At 40.2% G+C, this 18,030-nt stretch overlaps 1 protein-coding gene across 1 annotated transcript in view; it reads right to left on the reverse strand.

Annotated features, from left to right (window-relative positions):
- The window catches only part of cacna1c (calcium channel, voltage-dependent, L type, alpha 1C subunit), a 175,672-nt gene that overhangs the window by 10,390 nt on the left and 147,252 nt on the right, over nt 1-18,030 (reverse strand). Inside the window, exons 34-45 of the mRNA XM_036148968.1 lie at nt 17,513-17,596; nt 11,942-12,037; nt 6,800-6,937; nt 5,202-5,267; nt 4,762-4,853; nt 3,259-3,421; nt 2,996-3,123; nt 2,814-2,910; nt 1,876-1,978; nt 1,026-1,127; nt 801-928; nt 567-707 (exon numbers count right to left, since the gene is read on the reverse strand). Of these exons, the coding sequence (XP_036004861.1) occupies nt 567-707; nt 801-928; nt 1,026-1,127; nt 1,876-1,978; nt 2,814-2,910; nt 2,996-3,123; nt 3,259-3,421; nt 4,762-4,853; nt 5,202-5,267; nt 6,800-6,937; nt 11,942-12,037; nt 17,513-17,596 (1,338 nt within the window). The remainder of the gene's footprint in view (nt 1-566; nt 708-800; nt 929-1,025; nt 1,128-1,875; nt 1,979-2,813; nt 2,911-2,995; nt 3,124-3,258; nt 3,422-4,761; nt 4,854-5,201; nt 5,268-6,799; nt 6,938-11,941; nt 12,038-17,512; nt 17,597-18,030) is intronic.

The following is an 18,030-nucleotide window of genomic DNA, read 5'->3' on the forward strand; positions in this document are numbered from 1 at the left end:
TTACTTATGAGTTACAATTACCCCTCTATGTCTGTCTATCACACAAAGCCCCAATAAAATGCACTGATGTTTGTTGTTCTAACAGGACGAAATGTAAAAAAGCCATTCCAAGTCACATGACTCAAGTCCACACCTCTGCTCATTTTAGCAGTAAGCACTACATGGGAATGCAAAGTAAAGACCATTTGCTAATCAGGCAAAGCAGCAAAAAAGCCAAAGCTTCATGTAAAAGAGGCAAGCACTGCACCATAAAAGTGTTGGATAACGGAGACGTCTCTCATTTTATTTCTGACTGGCAGGAAAAGAGAAAATCACTGAGCAAGTTTCTTCCCTTTGTTAATGTGAGGTACGCTGTGTGTAACAATAGAGCCACAACCTTTTTGTCTGCTCCTTCACTGTCACAGTAAACGATGCAGCCAAGCTTTGGTGGGGGCATGCCGCTTACTTAAGTGTCTGAGACACTGAGCACATGCAGGCATGTATCTGTATGGATGGACCCTCAAGCCGGTGCCGATCGTCTCGTTCTCTCTCTTTCTTGAGAGTGAGTGGGGATATGTGTATCCAACCTTTACCCTGAAGATATCGTCCTCTGATGCAGCAGACACAGACTCCTTCATGCCTTTGTCCATCTCCTCCTCCACGTTCAAGTCTCCAGAGATGGCCCTTCTGATCTCTGGACCGATGTCGTGCAGTGTCCGCAGGCCCGCCTGCACACAGACCAAACAACCATCGATTGCTGCTTAGTCTGTGCTTTCCTTTTCATAGGCCATTCATAAAAAACAATAAAATCCGGCAAATACCTGCAGAGAAAGGGCAGTTTTGGGGGGAACCTTGGCCACTAGTCCCTGTTCTTTCCTCTTCTTGAACTTGCGGAAATATTCCTGGATGAGGAAGGTGGCGTAGAACTTCCCGACTGTTACTTCATCATCTGCAAGGCGACAAAAACAGTTTTGACGGAAGAATTTTAAAATCATGTGTCAATGTAGTTTTAGAGAATTCGCATGGGCATTGAGGTGAATACCCACCACCAGCAGGGGGCACTACTTGATCCAAGAGCTTCATGCTGGTTCTCTTCCAGATCTTTTTTACAATTGCTCTCAGCTCTTCGTTAGCCTGCTCCAGATTACCTGGACATGCAACACACAGCATGCACACAGTATCTGAATGAAAACGACCCCCAGAGCAATCTAAAACCCCTGTTATCTTATATATTTGGGGCAACGTTTTTCTTGGACCCGCAATTCTTAAATGTCTATAACTGAGTTTTATGTCTTTAGCACTTTAATGCTAACACATGTGGCAAAGACATAATTTATTTCAGATTTTTTTGTTAAATATTAGAAAAATACATAAGATAGCACTGTATTAACATGCATGAAGTAGTATTTTAGCCCCCACAATCATCATATGATGGACACCACATCTCTTTGGTTTTTGCTGATGTTTTCTTTTCTTTTTTTTTTAAACCAATATGAGAATTTTAAATGTTGCTCATGTGTAGACAGTTTTCTAGGCCTGAGATGTTTTTTGTTTGACATGAGCTTGCCCACTTTTAAGCACATTTTAAACTCATACTGCTCAACCACTTAAAAGAAAATTAGCAAATAAAGAAAATAATCTAAAGCCCTTAAAATAATTTTCAGTAGCCCTTTAAAAATCTTGAAAATTATTTATTAAAAAGATTAAACTTAGCTTGACTCCAGTCTTGTCAATGAAAGGTTGAACTTTGCATTCTAAATATGTTTGGGAAAATCCTGTTTTTTTTAACCACCAAAGTAGCTTCTTTCATTCTCTTGAAAGATCTTTGTTCATATGCTTATTAGCTTGGCCTGTGTATCTCTATGAAAGGTTTTTGCTCTTATTTGTGTCTTTTACCTTCTGTCTTGATCCTGAGTGCAGTTCTGACCAAAGCAAACAGTGTGGCATTGAACATAACGGTTCCATCGCTGTTCAGGGGCATATTCATTGACACCAGGCGCTACGGGAGACCCAACAGTCATGAAATCATACAGTGCAGACATACAGTTGGTGACCGACAGTTCTGAAGCTGATGGAAATCTGTTGTTTTATTTATTCATTTAAACAAACTTTATTGCTTCAGTTGTTTGTAAGGGGGCAATTTGCAATCGGTCTAACTTGCTGTGAAGATCGATCAGATTAAATGCAATTAATAGTAAAATAACTCAAACACAAAAACCCAATTTGCATTGTGGTTTAGCTAACAAGAGCTGACTGAGGAAGTACTGGGGTAGACTGCAAAATAACAGGGTACAGTTAGTTACTTTCTCTAATGAAGATCCTGTCAGACTGTTTAGGGCATCTGGAAAAAGCACTGACTCTAAACGAGATAGCCTTAAAACATTGCGTTAAACAGGTAATGGGATCAAACTTTCCTCCAAGACCAATTTGACCAATGATTCAGGAGAAATTTTGAGATAAGTAATGTTTTTTCCAGCTGGAGAGCATTCCATGTCACAAGGTTCTGGAAATAAGCTCAATCGTTGACATAAAACCATTGAAGCACTGTGTAAATTTAATGTATTTTTTAATAATAGCTTTTGAAATGTATAACATATTTATTATTGTATTTCAGCATACCTTGACAAAAACACAAAAATGTAACAACACAGAAGGAGTAAAGTTTGTTGCCATGACTATTTGTAGTGACACATATTCATACTTTTACACATCAATCTATTGACTGCTTTGTTACATATTAAATGATCTCTTAAAATATTCTGTAAAATATTCTTAAAATATATCTGCTCTTCATGCAAATTCCTATGCATCATCTGTAAAATGTAATGTTTCACCTTGCATGCCACCCTGTGAGGACAGAGCTTTCCGAAACCGAGAGGAGGCTGAATCCTCCGGAGCAAAGTGACCACGTCAAGGTGTTTTATCCTCCCCCTGAAAACAGTGACGTAGTCTCGCTGTAAATATGGCCGCATCGTCATTCTGACGCTGATTTTATTCCTGCTCACTTTGAACTTACTTTGCCTCTGGGTCATATTCGGCCCAGATCCTCTTAAACTCGTCAAGATGATGCGGCCCCAGAATTGACCAGTCGCGGGTCAGATAGTCAAAGTTGTCCATGATTACAGCCACAAAGAGATTAATAATCTGGCAAAGCAGGATATAAAGTGACGCTTAAAGTTGTAAATTGCAAAATTGTCCACCAAAAAGGCAATTAGTATGGTAACTGATTAATTGAACTTCTTCTCTTGCTCAGAACATCCTTGTGTCTTCTGTACTTACCAGAAAGGCACACAACATGTAGAAGCTGACAAAGTAAATGATGGCAAACTGGCTGCCACAATCCTCATGGGTTGTGCTATTTTCATTGGTTGACCCTTTCTCGCATGATTTATTGGGCGAGCACGCCAACATGATCTCTTGCCACGCCTCGCCGGTCGCGCATCTGATTAACAGAACAGAAGCACAGACATGCAGCATGCAGAGATCCATGCAAAAACACATTCAAATACACAATAAGAATTTTTTTTTGCATGTATGCAGAAACCATACATGCACGAACACATAATGGTCCAAATAAAAAAAAGAGGGAGACACAAGAAAAAGTAAACGCAAGTGTGAATAGTTGCAATAGCAAAAATCATTTTCTTAAACAATTTACTGAACATACAGTGCCTTGCAAAAGCATTCACACCTCTTTTTCACATTTTGCTGCATTACTACAACAAACTTCAGTGTGTTTTATTGGAATTTTGAGAGTTAGACCAACATAAAGTAGTGCGTTGCTATGAAGTAGAAGGAACATGAGACATGCTCTCCACATCTGATTACAAGTAAACATCTTAAAAGTGTATAGTGCATTTATTCAACCCTCTACTCTCTTAACCATTAACAAAATTTAGTATAGCCAACTAGCTTTACTAGAAAACAAAGTCCACATGTGTGTGATACATCTGTTTTTGAAGCCGTTGTTTTGGTTGAGAACGTTGATGAACAACGGGGAACACTTCCTAAAGGTCAGGGATAAAGTTGTGGAGAATTTTAAAGAGGGTTTAGGTCCTAAAATATCATTCTTGGCTTTGAACCCCTCACTGAGTACTGTTCAATACGTCATCCGAAAGAGGAGGTGGGTGGTTGCATTATGCTATGGGGATGGGGAAGATGTTCACCACCCACATAGAAAATTGACTCTAAAATACAGAAAGAGCTCCATTGTGATTATTTAGGTCAACGCATAGCAATGCATCGAAATGGGCCAACCAAAGTCCAAATCTAAATATCATTGGATGGGCTACTGTCAGGGCTTTTTTCATCTGGATGATGTTAAAAATGAGGGGTGGGAAAAAAAATAGCAAGACCTTGTAATCGCTTTTGACAGATGCTTACTGTTAAAATATGATAGTTTTGAAAAGAAGAAGGCATGCAAAATATTTAGTACATTTCATGTATTGTTTTGTTTCTACTTCACAATTATGCACTACCTTGTGTTGGTCTCTCGCATATAAAATGCATAGAAAAATAAGCTAAAAAGTTTTGCAAGGCACTATCTTTCATAGAAAAGAAAAATGTCATTCAGAACTCAACAAGACTCAATTAACATTTAGTGAGTCAAGTTCATAAACTGTGCCGATAACACATTTTTATAACATCACTGTATTGTAGATTTCCCGACATGTCATAATCTTTCATTCGTACATATCATCCTTGGTATTAGCTGTAATAAGAGCAAAGAAAAGTCTAAAAATTTAAAACAATGACTTTCTAGGACCATTTAATCGTTCTCACCTGAAGAGCAGCAGCACTGCCTGAGGGAACGTCTGGAAATTGTTGTTCCTGTTGATTTGCGTGTTGTCCTGCAGCGCTATCTTACCAAACATCTGCACAGTAGATTCGGAGGGGGAAAGAGGGGTATTCACAGCAATTCAGCAAATGGTGTCAGCAGTTGTCTAGAGGACGTCAGAATTAGAGGCCGGCTGTCCCCAGCAAATCAAATCAAACTGCAACCCCACACCAAGAGGGAAGGAAACAACACAGCGGCTTGTGCAGGCAAAGGAAAGACAGGAAGAGGACAACAAAAAGAATGAGAAGAAAACAGTGGTCAAAAGAAGTGGAGGATGACGATTTGACCGACTCCAGGGGGACAGACGAAACAAGAAGGCCTGCTACAGGAGAGAAAAGGAGAGAGCTGACGACAGGGTAGCAAGGGGACAAAGGCAACAGCTTACCTGCATGCCGATGACGGCGTATATGAAGAACAGCATCACTATAAGCAGAGCTACATAAGGTAGAGCCTGGAAAGAGGAGAACAACGTCAGTGCCGAGTATTCAGAATACGCTCACCAAGACTGCAGACCACTCACTTTCAGTTCCCTTTTCTCATTTTCTTATATTATAGACAATGGGTTCATAACAGTCTTTAATAATGGTTAGTTGGTTCTTTAGGAAGTAAAAGTGAATGCGTCTGAAGTGGCACAGCACCAAAAACAAGCCAGCAGAAATCATCTGACTACAGAGTCAAAAAAACCTCAACAAGATAGGAACTGATCTCTAAATCTTAGCCACCAGAGCAGCTTTAACAGAGACAGACTGTGTAGAGCTGAGCTGTTGGCTAAAATGGCTCCTGTACATTGGGATGTCAGGCCAGGTCACGGTTTTAAAGACTAAGAGTAGATACATCATATAGAGCCAGAAGATCTTTAAGCTAGAACAGAAGTACGTCTATCTAAATGCAGCCAGAATTTAAGAGTCTTTCACTTAATTCTTAGGAGATTTTGAGCCAGACAGGGCTTGTCACAGACAGCTTTTAAATTTCTGGATAGGGTGCCAGTTTGTTAGGCCTCCAAGCTATTTCTCTTAGACAATTGCTTCTTTTGACTTCATCCATCTCACTGGACAAGTCACCGTGTAAATTGATGCCTTTATGAGCTCTTATTCAAGCACCAGCTTTTGGTATCTCTACTGTCTTCTTGGATGGTCATTATGCATTTGTACACGTGCTCAACGTTTCATACATAACGTCAATTCTTCTGCGCACAATCTTTATGTGCAATATCCGCAAGCTGTTTTTAATTACTGCAAAATTTTGAATATCACTATCCTGAAGACAAAAAAAAGAGGAAAAAATGGAAAAATGATTAGATATGCTCGTTACATTTTTGAAATCACTCATTAGAATGATATTGTAAGGCTCAAAACATTTTTGTGATGACCTTTATCTCAAACATGAACATAGTCAGTTTTTAGTTAAAGTTCATCTGGTTGCACTCAAGTAAGACGTGGCCCAACTCACCAAACACAAGAGAGAGAACAGATCTTCTTTTTAAATCTTTTATCTATAACTCAATCAAATGATTTAGATTTTTTTGGTGCTTTGTTGAACTTATCTAGTGCTTATCTTGTCTACAGGGAAATGATGAGCTTTTAGAGTTAGTGATAGATAGGATGTGTAGGAGTTAAAAGAATTGAGAGGGAAGATAGAAATTAGATTGATAGATTGAGAAGAGGAGGAGGAGGAGAGGGGGTAAAGGTAGAAAAAAAAGTAGAATTTCATCCTAGTTCCCTAACTATCCTGCTGGAGTCTTGACCTCCTCTCCGTTACCTTCCTCATCACAACTCCATGACTTTCTGCAAGGAAAAGAGCAGGGCAGGAGGAGGGATGAGGTAAGGAAAGGAGACGTTGTCAAGTTTAGCTCATGTAATCTTAGATCCTTAAAGACCATAGTTCTATAAGGAAGTGCAAGTTGATCTAGATTAGTACTCATGTCCAGCACAAACTCAACCCCTCCCATTTTCCCTAGCATGTAGTGTCCGGTTCTCCCCTCACTTGGAAGGATTTGATGAAGGTCCACAGCAGGGTCCGAATCCCTTCCCCGCGAGATAGCAGCTTCACCAGCCTCATCACGCGGAACAGCCGGAAGAAGGTGATGGAGATCCTGGCGTTCTCTTCAGAATTCTGAAGTCCCTTTTGGTGGGGTTTGGTGTTTTTTTTCAGAGAAAAAAAAAACACAGGACGCATGGGAACACATGCAAATTGATAAGGGAGGGAAGCACGCACACACATAGTCCACACAGACGGATATGAATGGGGAATGACAGACATGCATATGTACACAAAGACATGTGAACCACACAGGTCATTTGTATGCATATTACCACGAACACGAAGACGTGGATGTAAATATGCACAACACACATAAACACACACACACACAAACACACAGAGTTATTAAATGGAAATCAGCGTCCTAAGGAAATCCCATCAAAATCAAACAAGAAAAGAGATCTGGGAGAGAATCGGGCAGTCATGCTTGTTTATGTGACTTCATGGAAAAATTATCTGGCGGCAGTAAATAACAAACTTATCCCGCGGTTTCCTAATTATAAATCTCTCAGGCTCTTCTCCTGCTTAATGTTACATACTTCTTTGTGGTCAAAACGAGGTATTCAAAACAGGTCAGACTGACCTATAAGCCCCATTTACACTACCATTTTTTAAAAAGATCCACGCCGAGTTCAGACCGAGCTTGGATCAGTTTACCGTGCCGAGCTTGATTCTGACGACCATTTACACATCACGCTATCATGGTTCCTCACCTCCTAGTGACAATCTATGGTACTACTGCTCTCTAGGATTGAAGGAGGGTCTCAAGCTAATCAAAATGGTGGCGCCCGCAACATTCAGGAAGTTATATATGTTTCGTTATAATTGTGATATTTCGTTGTTTGCGGAGTGTCAGGCGAAGAAGGCAACCTTTTGTAAATTTCCTTGAAAGAGTCGGCTTCTGGGAAGTGGATAAGAAAAAGCGATAGTCTAATCAGCAGAATCATCACTGGAAATCGCGTGGTACGGTAGGGAAGCTAGTATTTTTATGAATGTCTGAGGAGAAGACGCGGTTAGCTCATGCGCTCTTGGTTATCAGAGAACTGCGCCACTGAAAAACCGGGCCGAGCCCTACTATTGAACTGGTCTAGATTTAGCGCGGTTCGTTTATGTCTGGCACGGTTCAGTTCTGTTTGCGTTCCATTTACACTCAATAGTTATCTCAGTTACCGAGCTCGGACCGTTCTCGGCACGGTTAAAAAAGGGTTGTCTGAATGGGGCTATGGTCTTTAAGTTCGAGAGGTACAGGCGGATCTTGACAAGTTAGGATGTCATCGAAAAGTTGTATTGATTTCCGTTTAAGCATAGTATTTATTTATTACGCACATATACGCTACAGTATATACACTCGATATTTTGTCAGGGCTCATTTAGCATTAATTCCTGCATTGCAGCATAGCATGCAGGTGATCAGCGTGTGGCTCTGCTGGGGTGTGAAGGAATGTTGCTTTAGTAGCTGCCTTCAGCCTGTCCGTATTGCTGGGTTTGTTGTCTCTTAACTTGCACTTGACAGTGCCCCATGGCTTGTCTGTGTGTTTTGGTCCTGGTGAGTTTTCCGGCCAGTCTAACACAGTGAGACCATAGTTATTAAAGCAGGTATTGGTACTTTTGTCAGTGTGGGCAGAGGCAGGTAAAATGTCCAGCTGGAAAATAAGACCAGCATCTCCAGGAAGCTTGGCAGCAGGATAAAGACGTTTTAGATCACCTCGTTTCTGTGTGTGATGGCTCTTAAAGCACAGACTCCAGTCTGTTCCTTGAGAATCTCCCCCAAGCTCTTGAATGGGTTTTGTTTCACAATGACAATGTTGTCATTATTCCATTAGTTTAACTATTTAAACAGCAGCGCTCCAACTGCAGTTGGCTCAGTATTGAGAAAGTCTTCTGGATAGGTGTCAAAACGTTTTCAGAAACAAAAGTGAAAGCGAAAGTCTGGTTCCCTCCGATTTTAAGCCTATTTGTTTTTGATGACATTCCAATTTATTGAGATACACCTGTACGTTCTTCCATAAATCCCTAAAACATGTCCATTATCAGATACAATACGAAAGCCCAAGCCTGCTAGTTCATTTTTATACATGACAACTGGAACACATTGCAGCGAAACAGAACGTTAAGCTACACTAAAGTTACCTTTTAAACAATCAGCTACATGGCATGCTTTAGGAATTTGGCTTTTTTTAAAAAAATGTTTTTATAAAGCTTGAAAAATGCAAAGTAGTAGGAAATCCCTATACTTAACATCTTAAAGCCCCAGGAGTTTCCCGCAGGAACAAACTAGCGATTAAATATTTAGACGTCTGGCTGAGTGCTGTCTTAATACACATTGATTTATTTATACTTCTCCTGCTTGCTCTATGTGACAAAAAGGGGAGATAAAAAATGCGGTGTCTGGATTTTTATAAAACGCAAGCATCCGGCGTCAAAACTCTGCCAAGTCTGTGTGCGAGTTGTAACGGCTTGCCGTGGCGACCCCTGCATAGGGGAGCAGCCGAATGGACTCATGCGAGCAGTAGAAGCTGCAGACACGATATGACTAAGGATATAATTAATAAGCTGCAACCTAAGTCAAGACTACCAATAAAAACAGCAAAATGACGGGAAAGTGTTCATCTGAATGCGACCCATAAAACACAACAGCCTGTCTTAAACCGGATTCTGTTTTGCCATTTGTATTTTTCCAAGAAGCCATCGATAATTCAGGTTAATCCCACAGAGAACACACAGTGTGCTCTTACAACGAACTGGTCATTCTCCACACATCTCATTGCAGTTTGGGACAACAGATATACATTACCTATGGATATAGCACTGAATGACTATGTAACTTTTTGGACTAAAACATGAACTCTAACCTTTTTTTATTGATGACTATTTAAAGCACTTTTTGAGTCAACTTTTGTCAAGAGCTGATAACGAGTTGTCCCAGACTCCATTGACAGATATGAGGAAAATGATGCATCCCTCTGAGGAGTGGAAATCACAGTTCAGCACTGCAAGTAATACCACAACCGGACCACAGTGGGCGCCACTGCACCAATAAAAGAGTTGGGCAAGTGGGCAGGAGAGGTACAGTGAGAGACAGTGTGACAGAGAGAAGAGGAGATTAAGAAGGAGAAGCTGAAGATGAAAATCGTTTGATTGAACCAGATACAAACAAAACGACACATTGAGAAGCAGAAACATAAACAGATACAGTGGCGGGCAAAAGGGAACCTTTCCTCCTTTTGTCACGTTACAGAAACAAACTTCAGTGTTTATTGGGGATTTGTGTGATAGAGAAAAACAAGGTAGGTCTACTTTGCATTCCAATCACATAAATACGAAGACTAAAGTTTTTTTTGTTGTTTTTTTTACAATTATTTGCAAAATCACTCAGGTCTTGCCATATATCCTTAATAAGAATTAGGCATAGACTTTGACTGGACCATGTTAGCTTATCAATATACTTTGATCAATATCATGGTTCTTTCAACTTCAGTTCTCGAAAGCTTAAATCCTGCAACTTTTAGATGTGCCACAGCTTAATCAAATGGCTAAATTACCTCCTAAGCACGTAATCAAGTTCTGCAGAGGCCTCGTAATGAGCCATTTATTAAATTGAGGTGTGCTGGAGCAGAGATGTATCAGAAAGCTGTAGGACAGGGGCTCTTGGGAACTGGGTTTCGAAAGGACTTATCCAAACTATTCCATTGTAGCTGTGATTGTGTTTAAGGTCGTTGTCTGGCTGTAAGGTTAGCCTCAGTCTTCAGGCTTTTATAGCCTTCAACAAGTTTTCCTTCAGGCTTGCCCTGTATTTAACTCAAGCCTTTTTTCAATCAATTCTGACCAGCCTCTCTTTCTCTGCTTAGAAAAAGCATCCCCACAGCACGATACTGCCAACGCCAAGTGGGGATGATGTGATGTAAAGGGTCAGGTTTTGATTTTCATCGCATTATTTATTTAGATAAAAAAATATAATTTTGATCGTGTCTCACCAGAGCACCTTCTTCCAGGTGTGTGCAATGTCCCATGCACAACTTATGGCAAACGTACATTTTTTCCCCCCAAAACTGACTATATTCTTGCTTCTTCCTGATCTACATAAGGCAGATTTGTGGAGCGCACAACAGATTGTCGTCTCAACAGACCTACCCACCTGAGTTGTGAATATCTGCAGCTCATCTAGAGTTACCATGATCGTCTTGGCTGCTCTATGGAGTTGTTCTCCATGCAGTGTTCAAAGCTAGGGACATTGTTTTATAAGCCAACTCTGTTATTATAACCCTCACAAAAACTTTATCTTTGTTCTCCAACATTCTCTAACAAACCAGAAAGGCCTTTACAGAACAGCTGTATTCATACTGAACTTAGATTACACATCGGGCGACTCTACTGTACTGACTTATTATGTCACCTTTGAAAGCAACTGTTTGCACTAAAGTTTATTTCTGAATACAATTACGTTTTTATTTGTAAATGACATTGAAAACTAGACTTTTCCTCCCCCTTTACAATTACTTTGTGACTGTCTATAAACATCAAATCCCTGCAAAATATATTGAAGTTTGTGGTTATAACGTGACAAAGTGAAAACTGTGTAAGGCGCTGTAGGTGGATCGGCAGATAGATAGATAAATGGACAGATGGCCGGCCAGTGGAGAAGAGGAAAAGACGGCGTGATGGCGTGATCATGATGACTTGGACCGATGTGAAAGCACATAAGATATCACAACCACAATAAGAAATACGATCATAAATCTAGAAAAACTCACAGGACTCCAGTTATACTTGGCCAGCAAAATGCAGTGTCCCTCAACACACATATAAATGCGTACACACACACACACACACACACACACACACACACACACACACACACACACACACACACACACACGCACATATATTCACAAAATAAGAGGAACATAGACATAACTCTGAGCATGCTGCTGAGGATCATAGCTCCAGCGACAAAGGGTGAGGTGACACGCTGAATGAGAAGCCGGATGCTTTCGATGATCAGAAAGAGGGATAGAAGGAAGGAAAGAAGGATGGAAAGATGGTGGAGGAGGTAGGGAGGCGGACGAGGTTACCGTTGGGGCGTACCATTGGCCTTACCACATGGGGGTGAGAGGAGGAAGAAGAGGAAGAGGAGGACGAAGAGGAGGAGGAGGAGGAGGAGGACGAGGACGAGTCAGCTGGCTTTAAGGAAAGGCAACAAAGATCAGCACCGGAGTAGCGCCTGCATGCCTTTCTGTGTGCGTATTTGTGGAAAATAATAATACGTGTTCAGACTTTGCTCAACCCTCACATAGTGGTGACAGTTATCATCTCATCTGAGCCTAAAGGGAGATTTGTGTGTAATTCTGCTGCATATGCAGATCGCCCCCTATCGTCTTCCAAGGCCACATAAAGCTGAGTCCCTTCCTATCAAAGCGGCGGACGACTAAAATATGTAGAACATGCGAGGAGCTCATCTGTCCGAGGCTTTAAGGTCCCAAATACTTGTTGATGGATAGAGCTGTCAGTGTCTTTATAGGCTGATGTCATGGAAATGGATGTCTCTGTATATATGATGTGGGCCTCCTGCATTATTGTATTTTCTTCCATCCAACTGAAACTATTTTACTGAGATTACATGTTTGCTAAATTAATCTGGTTTGATTTAGGTGATTATTTTTGGCTGACGGTAGCTTGAGACGTAAATAAAAATCTGTTTATGTTTAGTCTAATGAAAGTTAAGTCAATAAAATATCAGTGAGGTATAAATAATAATAATAAAAAATACTATTGTATTTAATTTTAAAGCTATTTGCCTGTAGGGAGACACCTGCTGGTCATCTCTGGAATTCCAGCATTTAAGAGCCTGCATGATTGATGAGCCAGTAGTTTGGTGAGACTGTTTGAACTGGCTGTGTTAAAATACCTTCCCACGAGATTGCTAAAAGGCAAGGAGCTTAAAAATGGATTTAAAATAACTTTTTAGGCTGGGAATAAAAGAAAATGGAAAAGTAGCAAACAAAAGGAAGTGAGAAATGGAAAATCAGAAAAAAAGAGATTGAGTATTATGAAACTAGGATTAAAAAAAGAAATAAAAAAGAAAAACATGGAATGCTGGATGGGATGGGGTGGGGAGGAAGGGATTTTAACTAGGCCATACAAATAACTATATGTTTAAGATTGTATCCTACATTTACACTTATTCAGATTCTCTGTAACTGATGGATGAACGCAAGGAGATCAAGTTTTAGTTTAATGGTGTGCCAGTTTATGTCACTACAGCCACTAAATTTGTTCGATTTGCACTCGAAATGCACTAAGACTGTAGTGTAAAGCGCTTTGGAGGTCGTCAAGACTAGTTAAAAAGCGCTATACAAGTACAAGCCATTTTACCTGACTCCGCCAGATAGATTTGCTCCGCATATCCATCTGGAAACCTTCCGTTGAAGTAATTTTGGGAAGGGGCGAAAATACTGGTTAGCTGATTGGCCTATGTTGGTGATAGACGGGCCAAATGAACCAATCAGATTCGTCGTCGCTCGTAACAGAGCGACGACGAAAACACAACCACAAGCCAAGCTACTCTTGCTGCTGCAGGTAAAGGCTCGTTAGCTCAGCAAAGAAATACTCTGTAATTCCGATAAAACTTGCTCGATAGCCACGCTAACGCTAGTTTCATCGGCTGAAGCCGCCATGCTGTTAAGACTGAACTGACGCGCTTCCCGTTGCGTCACACCTCAACCCGCCTCAAAGCCAACGCTGATTGGACGTTCGTTTGGTGAACGGCTCCAAATTTTCTTCAACGGAGAGTATCCAGACTGATCTGCGAGTGAAACCTTGAAAGCTCGCGAGATCAGGATGGTCTCACGAGGCTACAAGCCATTTACCATTTAAGTAAATGTCCACATTATATGAGGATATTTAAAAAATGTTTCATAAGGTTATACTTTCTTTTATATCATAAATTTTTTTTAAAATGGTTGTGTACAGCTTTAGAGCGAGTGTGGGTGCATGAAAGCATAAAACTTGTATGTAGGAAACTGATCTGAACTGAATAATAAATTATAATACACATTTTTCTGTTTATTAACTCGGAACCACATGATAGATAGACTACAGGAAAAAAAACGTGTCCCCTGGTGAATTGATACATGTGGTGCAAGTTTAACCAGAACAAATGATGGAGAGAAAAAACGCAAACAATCCAATAAACAGTCATCTTTTCAGGCTGAACTACTGTGCAGCTGTGAGGGATTCTGTCTGCAGCTCCCTGAACTTGAGCTGCTTACATCCACAAGTTTTCAAGCAAAAAATTCAGTCAGTTCCGCGGGTAACATGGGTGCCCTCTTCAAATTTGTACTTTAAGGTCTTCAATTTCTCTAATTGTGAAAGATCTTTAAAATATTACATGAAAAAAATTACTTAATACCACTTTATAATGTTTGTAAATAGACTATTATTAACTGATTGAGCTGTGAGGACGAAGGAAAGCCCATGTTACCCCGCTTGCATTTCAGGTGAGTGGGCAGCACCACAGACCGACGAGAGGAAGGAAAAAAAATACGTAAAGAGAGAGATTTTAAACATCGACAACAGAGGATTAAGAGAACTGAAAAGGCTCAGAAAGAAAAGAAGAAAGGCAAGAAAGGAAGGAGAGGAGGAAGCATTCCAAAGAAAGAGAAAGAGAAATAGATGCAATCCATAACTGGCATCCTCTGCAAGAGCAAACCACTACCAATCTGTTCACATCGGTTCTACACAACCCAAAGTAAAACGTAAAAGAATCCAGACAAGGTTTAAGAAGCACCCGCAGGATGCTGGGGGAGAATTAGAGACCCAGCATTTGGGAAATATTTTTTTCTTTTTAACAGCCGCAAAGAACAAATTCAGCTAATCTAAGACCACGGGCACCCAGCAGAGCAGGAAAGTGGGCGCGCCCAGATGGGATGTTTTGGGCTTTTAAATATTTACTACAGGAAAAAGTGATAACATTTAAAACGCTAGCCTGTCACAGCACTTCATTTTGCTTTTTAAAAATGGCTTTTCTTTTGGTTTGCAGTTGGAAACTTGTGACTAATGAAATGAAGTGGCAGGTTAACATTTGAAATGCCTATTTATCAGGGTCCTAGTTTAAAACAGTCAGTTCTCTCAGGATTAGAGTGCGGAGGGTTTCTTAAAAAGAAGAGAAAAAAAAGTGTAGCTTGGGATACTCATCGCCCAAATTATTAAAAGCCTCTACTTGTAACAAAGGAAACTGAAAAAGACTCGGTGCATGCCTTTAGATCGGACATAAGATTAAAAAAAAAACGATTAATCATTCAATTAACCAAATCAATCAATTAATCTCTCAAACTGACCAAATCAGTCAAATAAAGTGCACGGTTCAAACCAAAGTGTGCAGTGCAACATCGGTCAACTGTATAGATGACAAAGGTGTATATCACTGGCCCAATAAATCTCGGCATTAAAGCGGCTTTTCATTGTTTTAAGCCAGCACCAACTGTTAATATAACAATTTGTCTTTACAAAAAGCTAGAATAAGTTTAAGTTAGCATTCCACCAAAAGTAGATTTTGTTAGCAGCAATTGCCAGTGAGAAGGGCTGGTAAAAATCTGAATAAAACATGTAATATCCAGATACAGTGGGGGAAATGGCCCTGTGTCTTTTAAAGGCAGCCTAGTCAGCCTCTCATGGGCGCAAATGGATTCCTTTTCTTGAGCCACGAGAAAAAGTGCCAATCTCATACACTCCTGGAATAAACGGTCCTAATTTGCACGCGAGAGCCACTGTTTTATGAGGTAACGCATGCTTTTCAGCTCTGGGGAATATAACGGTGTGCCACGGATGTTCAGCACTTGCTCCTCATCTTCAAAGAATCTAATATCTGAGAATATGGGAGGATTTCCTGCTAGCAACTTGCATACAACCCTATTTTCTTTATTTTCTGGCTGGTACCAACTGATTACCTTTTTAAAATGCATGCTTGTCAGCGGTAAACTAGCTTTTATATATATTAAATAAGCTATGTTTGCACTCATGCCTATCCCATTTTTAGTCTTTAAGATTAATTTAAGATGGCCATGTCTTAACAGCTAATTTAAGTTAGGTAAACAGACCATATAGAACTAAGTTCTCATTAATTTTCCCCCCATAAACTATAAAGAATAGCAATTACTTTACCAAACTCAACTTAAAGACGTTGTCTTTCTGTTTTTCTCTGCCAGGTATGATGAGGAATTTCAAAATATGTTTTACGGGTGTCTAAACTTTAAGAAAATAAGCGGACTGTGTGAAACATCAAGTCCGGTCATGAATATGAACTATTTCCAGGGTTTACGATGTGTCCCAGAGTAAGTTACTTTTTCTTATCACATTTATGTCTCTTTTTAGTTTCTATTTATTTTTCTGTATTTCTCCAACCATTACTCCAATCTGTCAAATATCAAAAGTGATTTCCACCATAAATGTGTTATGGCTAATGTCCACTGATCTGCAAGCTCCTATGCAGGAGGTTTGCTAACTTGTGAAGAATTGAATTGTGTGCAAGGCGACTTTTAGTGGATGTTCGCAATCTAAAAAAAGAGGCATCAAAATATAAGATTTAAACAGCTATTATTCCAGACAGTGGAGGGACTACTGGTAGAAATCAGTTATTTAACCAGGCAGATCTTAGTCGAAAAAATTACTTTACTGTAACACAAAATAAGCTTTTTTTTTTATCCAGAAACACCTTAGGGATTTACTCTTCTCCTTAACAAACAGTATATTAGCACCACATAAATAAAGCAACTGATTGACCTTCATGTGTAAACACAATAGACAGTAAACATTTCATTTTTTACTCCAGGGGAATTCATTCTTACTCAGCCCCACTGCTGACCATAGAGCCTGCATGCCGATAATAAATGAAGTCATGCATACATCTGCATAAATTTCATGGGGTACTGAGTAAATCCATTTATGGATCCAAGTCTCCCCTTGTATGCACATTATGATAAAAGCAACTTGTTTTTTTTTTTTTTTACTCATTTAAACTTCAAGTTTTCCTGGAAATGTATGGATTGGGATAGTTTTCGATCCTCAGGTCAAAAGTGAATCCCTTGTTCTTTAATGCCAGAAAAGTCATGCTTTTTGCACGTGTGACGATCTATTATGCAAACATTCGACACAGAAACGGGCCTGGATATGCCACCTTTGTATCTGTCATGCTATACAGTGTCCATCATGCCAGGGTAACGTTCCGTATCTCCCTCTGGCAGTGATGAAAGATCAAATAATGTGTAACCAAACCCAGTGCGGAAGAAACGCAAAAGGTTTCTATTGACAAATGCAATAGTCTTTGATGCTACCAACGCTCAGCAGACCGAGGCGTGTGTACCTATCCGAAATTGTTTCAAATATTGGGAATCTAAACAGAATGTTGGCAGTGAGATGGGGAGAACAGCGGGAAACAAGTGTTGCAGAACGTGCGGTTTGTGTCGTCGCAAAATTAGGGGAGGAACGTTCTCTGGTTTGGATTCTGCAACATCTATGAGTTTCAATGGCCGTCTCGTAAGTTCAAACACTCGGTCATTTGAAAGCTTGCAAGATAGGAATCAGCGCTCGGTCTGTTTGTGTGCGAGGGAATGGCAGATCAGGCAAGGCAAAAGAAGGGAGGGAGGGAGTTGGACTACTTACGTTAACCTCAGTGATCGCTATGTCAACAATGCTACCCACAACTATCAAGGCATCAAATGTGTTCCATGCATCAACAAAATAATGCTGTGTAGGGGATGAAAAGAAAAGGGAAAACAACAGAAGAACAAAGAAAAGGACAGAACGTAAGACGTACAAAAAAAGATGGAAACGACAGAAATCAAAGGAGAGAGGAGAAAAAAAAAATAAGATAAAAACATTACATACAGGAGCATTGGAGTTCTGAGGAGGAGGAAAGAGGGAAAGAATCAACAAAATTCAACGGCGAACAAAAGAAAAGAAGGGGCAGTCTGAAAGAGATGGACAGCAGAGGAGGAGCAGCAGCGGCTGGTCATGCTTGTCCATGAGAGGAGATGTCATCAAGAACCACAGTCAGGAACAAAATCACAACAACAATGAAAAAAAAGTGCCCTCTGCTGGAGTTAAGAAGCTGTGTGAGACTGTTTGTGATTGGTCAGTGAGTTAGTTCAGTTAGTTAGGGGTATGTGCCACAGTGCAAC

Source organism: Fundulus heteroclitus, chromosome 17 (assembly GCF_011125445.2).
Source record: "Fundulus heteroclitus isolate FHET01 chromosome 17, MU-UCD_Fhet_4.1, whole genome shotgun sequence".
NCBI lineage: Eukaryota > Metazoa > Chordata > Actinopteri > Cyprinodontiformes > Fundulidae > Fundulus > Fundulus heteroclitus.